General features: G+C 35.4%; 1 protein-coding gene across 1 annotated transcript; it reads left to right on the top strand.

The window, feature by feature from the left end:
* The first annotated feature begins 4,646 nt into the window (after window positions 1–4,646).
* Window positions 4,647–6,603, top strand: LOC145115710 (S-type anion channel SLAH4-like). The gene is made up of 2 exons (XM_079052062.1): window positions 4,647–5,598; window positions 6,170–6,603. Exons 1-2 carry the CDS (start codon window positions 4,699–4,701, stop codon window positions 6,479–6,481), a joined length of 1,212 nt encoding a protein of 403 aa, XP_078908188.1. The 5' UTR covers window positions 4,647–4,698; the 3' UTR covers window positions 6,482–6,603.
* The last annotated feature ends 409 nt before the right edge of the window (window positions 6,604–7,012 follow it).

Genomic DNA, 7,012 nt, shown 5'->3' with positions numbered 1-7,012 from the left:
TGTGTTCCCGCTGAGACTCACGACCAGGATTGCAAAGGAACGCCCATCGTTCCACAATGGAATGCCATGCGTTCGTAAGTCAGTGGGCCTTTTTGGGCCATTCTCTTGGACTATGCTGTTTGGGCCTATTGGATTATATTTCTGGGTTGTTAAGGGACTAGGTCACATGTTGGGTTTGATGGAAAGGCCCATTTGAGGAGTTGGGCCTAATTTAGAAAATTGGGCCATAAGTTGGCCATTAGTGGGCTTGGGACAAGTTTTATTGAATTGGGCTTTCATGTTATGGATTTGGGCCTAGGTTATCGGCCAAATTAGATCAGGGGTAAAATGGTAATTTTACCCTAAGAAAGATTATTGGTTTTTGGACTAAGTGTTATTTTGGTATTGATAGCTCGGGGAGCCGAAGGAGCAGCAGTTCGGGGAATTGCCAGTTAGCAGCTAGAGGATTATCTGCGGGATTTCAGCAGTGCGAGGTGAGTCTCCTCACTGTTTGTATGAGTCTACGGCCACAATGCCGGCCCATTTAGTTTATGTATGGTAGGAAGACCCGGGGGTTAGCCCTAGGCATTATATGATAGTATGTTATTCCAGACCAAGGTCCGATGTCGGGCGGTACCCGAGGAAGGTTTATATATATGTTATTTCGGACTAAGGTCCGATGTCGGGCGGTGCCCGAGGAATGTTTGCATGTTAGATTATACTTGTTGTTTGTGTGATACTTGTATGTGCCTAGTAGGGAGGTGAGTGTGGGCGAGGTCTCGTATCTCATCATTAACTGAGTATAAACGGGGTTCCATATCTCATTATTAGCAGAGTAGGGGCGGGGCTCGTGATATGAGAGAAGTGAGTGTGGGCGGGGGCCCGTATCTCACTATCAGCAGGAGTGTGGACGGGGTTCCATGACTCATCAGTAGCAGGACAGGGGTGGGGCCCAAGTTAGGCGAGGCCTTAGAACAGGAAATACATTTAGAGTATGTTTACTTTATGTACTAGCATGTTTATGTGATTGTGTGTGTATAGTGGGCGAGGCCAGAGACAGGTGGGGCCTAAGAGAAACAAATCTGTATACCGAGCTGGGCTCGATGCCAGGCGGGGTCTGATGTCGGGCGGGGCCTGATGCCGGATTCGTCCGATGCCGGGCGGGACCCGATGTAGCGGGCGGGGGTCCAATATATGTGCTTATGTGTATGGTATGTGGTAGGTTGGGGAACTCACTAAGCTTCATGCTTACGGTTTTCAGTTTTGGTTTCAGGTACTTCCAGTAGCGGAGGGAAGAGCTCGGGATGACTGCATTGCACACACCATGATGTTTAGCATGAGATGTTTACTCTGATGTTTTGATTTGGAAACTCTGATAATAATGTTTTGAAATACTTTGACTCACGTTTTGATGCAATGATTTGATAACTATGGTTTTATTTAATGGTTTATTAATGGATTAAAAAGAAATTTTTGGATCTTATTTTTGGGATGTTTCAGCATCACTCTCTCTTCGACGTATTCGTTGCCTACAGTGCCCTCGATTTTTGGACTCGTTGATTGAACTGGAGAAGAAAAACGAAGTCTTCGTTGAAGATGAGGTTGCAGGGGAAGATGAAGTTGCAGGTAAGTTTTTTTAGTTTATATTTTTGTTGTGTTAAACACCCTAGATTGATCGCTTTTATTTTTAATCTTGAACCTCGTTTTGAAATGCAGGTAATGAATAAGAAGAAGATGAAGGGTGGGGAAATTGGTGTGGGTTTCTTTTTGGAGTTTCGATATGTGTGTATTATGGAGTATGTGGGGAGGGAGGGGGGGTTTCTTTTTGGAGACCATATATATATATATATATATATATATATATATATATATATATATATATATATATATATATATAGAGAGAGAGAGAGAGAGAGAGAGAGAGATGGGTGGGGGAAGCCCATGGTGGGCTTTTTATTTATTTTCTTTTTTTAAAATATTTAAATAAAAAAAATCGAAAATATATTAAAAATGGTATATCAATTTTTTTATTTAGTTATTAGATATTTGTTAAAAGTTTTGAAACCATAATGATCATTTGTTAGAAGTTTTATAAACCATAAAGACCATAATTTTTTAAATTTAAGGACTATATTCCAAATTTTGGGAAATCATATGAACATTTATGAGGTTTTGTCTATTTGTTATTTATTTATTTAATGTTTAAGGAAAGAATGGGTAAATTATTGTTTTGGTCCTTACGGTTTGCTCTGTTCTACACTTCAGTTCAAATCTTTAAGATTTTTATATGGATGATCATAGTTAGAAAAAATTGCGTGCGTGGTCCCTGAGATTAGGTTGTTACGGTCACTGGTCAAGTGACTTCTATTAAATAAATGTCTTAAAAAAAACCATTCTACCATCACTTTATCTTTTTCTCATTCATGGTTTATTATATAATTATTATTTTATATTTGTTTTTAATAAATAGGTTCTCTTACCGTTCTTTTTTTTTATTATTAATAAATAGGTCCGCTTCACATTTTACCATTACTTTATCTTTTTCTGGTCCCTACTAGTTATGAACAATCACAATATTTTTGTAAAATATTGGTTTTTAACCTTAAAAAAATGGCAAACCGTACTATATGAGTAACTCACGCCAACCCGTTCCAAGGCTGCCAGGGGAGGTCAATTGCGTAACACTGGCAATTGAACGTGACTAGATTTGAAACCCAGACATTTTGTATATAATTTTGCACATCATCCATTAAACTCTATTTGGATGAAAATTTTAAAGAGTGTTCTAGATATGTAATTATATGTTAAAATACCTTATATTTTTTATATGAAAGGTTTGCACGGAAAATAATTTTTATAAAAGGTATTTTTGGTTTACAAAACTAAAGATAATTGCTTACAGATACAAAGAAAAAGTTATGTTCGATACTTTTTTTTTTTGCTGAAATTGCCAATGTACAGCATAACTTATAATCTAAATAAATGTGATACAACTTAAAAAGTTTTCCTACATTTCCTTAGAAAATAGACATATATGTAAAAAGTTACACATATGTTGTTAACAAGTTATAAATATATATTATAAATTTAGAAAACCAATTTATACTAATAATATATAACAAAAAAAAGTAATATTCTTAACAAATTTTATTGTAGTTGGTCGAACCGGTATATCAGCCTTTGCACGGTCTATCTCGATTACTTGTAACTTTAGCCTCTTTGCTAGCTATGCTTTAATTATTATACATAGTTCTTTCTTGCTGTTAAAAAAAATAAATTATTGAGACTAATAGTGACTGTGGTGTACTTTCAAGTACTAGCTCCCCACATTATGTGGTCAATATTTGTTAGTTACAAAAATATGCAAAATTGTTCTGGTTTGGTTATCAATCAAATTTAAAGATGTGGATCTTAATGAACCAAACACATTCAGAACAGAAAAGTTGCTTTGAAAATAACATGAAACTGTAAACAAATGAATGATTTCAATTAAATTTGAGTGTTATTATATTGGGATTACGCCCCAAATAGACATATTTTGGGGGTATTTTCTAAAATAGACATAAAAAAAAATTGTTTCCATAAATAGACATACAATCCGCAGAGGTGACCTCTACGGGCTCCACAGAATTAGTATACACTCCGCGGAATGGCAATATGATAAATTACAGAGGGGCATCGATTTCTCGGATGTAGCTCTGTGAAATTAGAGGGAGCTTGGCGGAACTGTTATTCAACATTCATCCTTCCGCGGAACTGTTCTTTAGCTTTTTTTATGTGTTTTTTTGCCACATTGATTTTTCAGATAATAAATTCATTCTGTGGTCGGAGGAAGCTCTACGGAATACATGTCAATTTGGATAAAAGTTGATTTTTGTGCCTATATTTAGTAAACCATACCCAAAAAATAACTACTACGGGCATAATCCCTATTATATTTAGCTCATTCACATAAAAAATCAAACACACACTCACCCACCCACACAAGGATACACCAATCTATTGGGATACATATATAATAAGCTTTAAATTCCGGTTCGTATTTTGTGTTAAACTAATATTATCACTATTAAAATCGTTCAATCAAACGTATTTTAATCGTAACCTTTTGTTTTTAAACAAATATAGAATTTAGCTTATTACAAAACTGTATGTTACATACAAAAAAAAGAAAACAACTTAATCCAAAGTAAAATTTCTATTTATTACTTTTATGTATAATAGCAACATAATTTATTTTATTATTAATAATGGTATGTGAACTGAAGCCTTTCGCTTTATTTGTGTGCCAACTTGACTCATTAGTCAAGCCGTTAAGCCGAGCTTTATGAAGTGACCCCACCACCGTGACATCTAGCTGTAAAGAAAAGAGCTGAAAACAGACAGCCGGTTCGGTCCAGTTGGGTTAGCCGAGTTAGTCAGCCGCCTTTAGCCCCACGTAACCTTCCAAGAAACTTTCTCTATCAACATTACTCAAAAATAAAAACATCTCTTTTTCACACTTTTACTTGTTTTTCACAAATAAATCATCATTCAAAAAAATCATTATTTATAAAATATAATGTTTTTATATAAGCAGAAAAATAGAAATATAATTTCAGAAATTTTATTCATCTTGCTCCTCTATATATACGCTTTGCCCCTAAGTCAAAAAAACAAAACTTGCATATTATTACTTACAAAAAAAACGTGTAACATACACACACACCTGACACCACCATGGTCACCGCCACAACGCAAGAGAAACCCGGTCAACAAACTTCACCACCGCCGCCGCACGTAGAGTTGATGATCGATTCAACGGTCATCTCACACGGTGGCGCCACCCATGATGGCATTTGGATAGTAATCAAAGCGATGGTATTTCCGATCATAGCGAGGTTCCATGCAGGTTACTTTCGTATAAGTCTTTCGCTCTGCTGTCAAACCCTACTCTGGAAAACTCTAGGAGAGCCACCGGAAAACGCCCATGCTTACCGAAGAATGCTGGGAGCAATGCCTTCCGCTGCATTCCTCCTTCTGTGGTTCTTATCGTTGCTCATTCTTGTATCTCTCTCGATCTTATATATTTTACGATGTGCTTTACTATCCGACATGGTTAAAAACGAATACCTAAACCATATCAGTGTGAATTACCTTTTTGCTCCATGGATTTCATGGCTGCTTTTGCTCCAAACGTCGCCATTCTTCGCTCCAAAAACTGTTTATTATCTTTTTCTTTGGTGGGTGTTTGTTCTTCCGATATTCATTCTTGACGTAAAAATATACGGGCAGTGGTTCACGAAAGGGAAGAGGTTTCTGTCGACGGCGGCGAATCCGGCGAGCCAACTTTCGGTGATCGGAAACTTTGTGGGAGCACGAGCAGCGGCGCAGATGGGATGGAGAGAGAGTGCCATAATCATGTTTACGTTGGGAATCATACATTATCTCGTGCTTTTTGTTACACTTTATCAAAGATTAACGGGGAATAGCTGCATGCCGGCGATGCTCCGGCCGGTTATGTTCTTGTTCATCGCTGCTCCGAGCATGGCGAGCTTAGCTTGGGACTCCATTTCTGGGAGATTTGATTGTTCTTCAAAAATGCTTTTTTATCTTTCTCTCTTTCTCTTCCTATCTCTGGTAAGTGCAAATATTATATACATTTATACCAAAATATTGCAATCTTAAAAAAAAAAATTCGATTCTAATTTACTTATTTTCTTTGGTAACAAATGTTTGGTCTGCTATTTTTAAATTTTTATCATATAAAAAAGTATTTTATGTAAGTGTCAAGCAAAACTGTTATCAATAATATACAAATTAACTCAGAAGTTATATTCTTTCTTGAAATTTAGAATCCTGTGGGACATCCGATGATTCATTCGTACATAGTACGAAGTAAAAGATATTAAATCTGCTTTTAAGTGATATTACTTTTAGTATGGTTAAATCTTTTCTTAATTTTCAAATAAAACGGCACTATATGAAAGGTGGCATAGTGGTTTTCTTTAATGCCCTTTTTTAATTTTATAGTAAATCCATTGTCTTAAAAGATCAACAACCTACTTATTGGTATAAGTGACATATGTTTCAAAGCCTAAATTATCCAAAATTACTTTGATAACTTATTTAAGTTTAATGTTTTATATACAATAACATACTTTGTAAGTTGGAATACTAAAATTCTTGAATCTTGATTTTGGTTTATTAGGTATCAAGACCATCATTGTTCAAGAAATCAATGAGAAAATTTAATGTGGTATGGTGGGCGTATTCATACCCACTAACAGTGTTGGCACTGGCATCAACCGAGTACGCACAAGAAATGAAGAGTAACGTTGCTCATTTGCTTATGCTTGTTCTCTCAGGACTTTCGGTATCAGTGTCATGCATTCTGATGGTTTATACTGCTTTGAACACTAATATGTTGTTGCCTCGAGATGATGACAATGATGATATAATATCCATGACTCTAACGCAGACTACTATCAATAGCACGAATTCAGATTTGATGATTTTGTGATCATTCGATAATGTTGACCTTTAACTATTCATGAAACATTATCATCCATCCTAAACTTAGAACTTAGAAACATAATTGTAATTTTATGTTATTAAATGAATTCTATGTAAATTATGAGGCAATCGATGTAGGAAAAGGAATACTCCGAAAAGCCAAATTTAAAGAATCATGGATAGACAAAATGGACAAAGTGAGAAAGTGAGAAAGTGAGAAAGTGATTTTTTCATATTTGTTATGACCTAAGGCCCAAAACCTTAAACAAGCCCATATAAACCCCTTAAACAGCCCAAACAATATGGCGCTTAAATCAAATCGGTGAATTAAAATAACACGTATCAACTTTATCTACATACAAAATGGAGCATATTTATATCCACCTAAATAATTTACTTTTAAAGTTTTTTTTTCAAAAAACAAAGTTTCAGAATATATTAAAAGAACATATCAGAATAACGGGACTAGCATAATAATCGAAAAAACAAACTCAACCCGGATTTAATTGTAATATCCCTCGCATGAGTGATTTTATAA

Source organism: Lactuca virosa, chromosome 5, assembly GCF_052849685.1.
Source record: "Lactuca virosa cultivar CGN04683 chromosome 5, Lactuca_virosa_CGN04683_v6, whole genome shotgun sequence".
Classification (NCBI taxonomy): domain Eukaryota; kingdom Viridiplantae; phylum Streptophyta; class Magnoliopsida; order Asterales; family Asteraceae; genus Lactuca; species Lactuca virosa.
The sequence above is the reverse complement of the archived record's forward strand: the minus strand, read 5'-3'. Positions and strand labels throughout refer to the sequence as shown.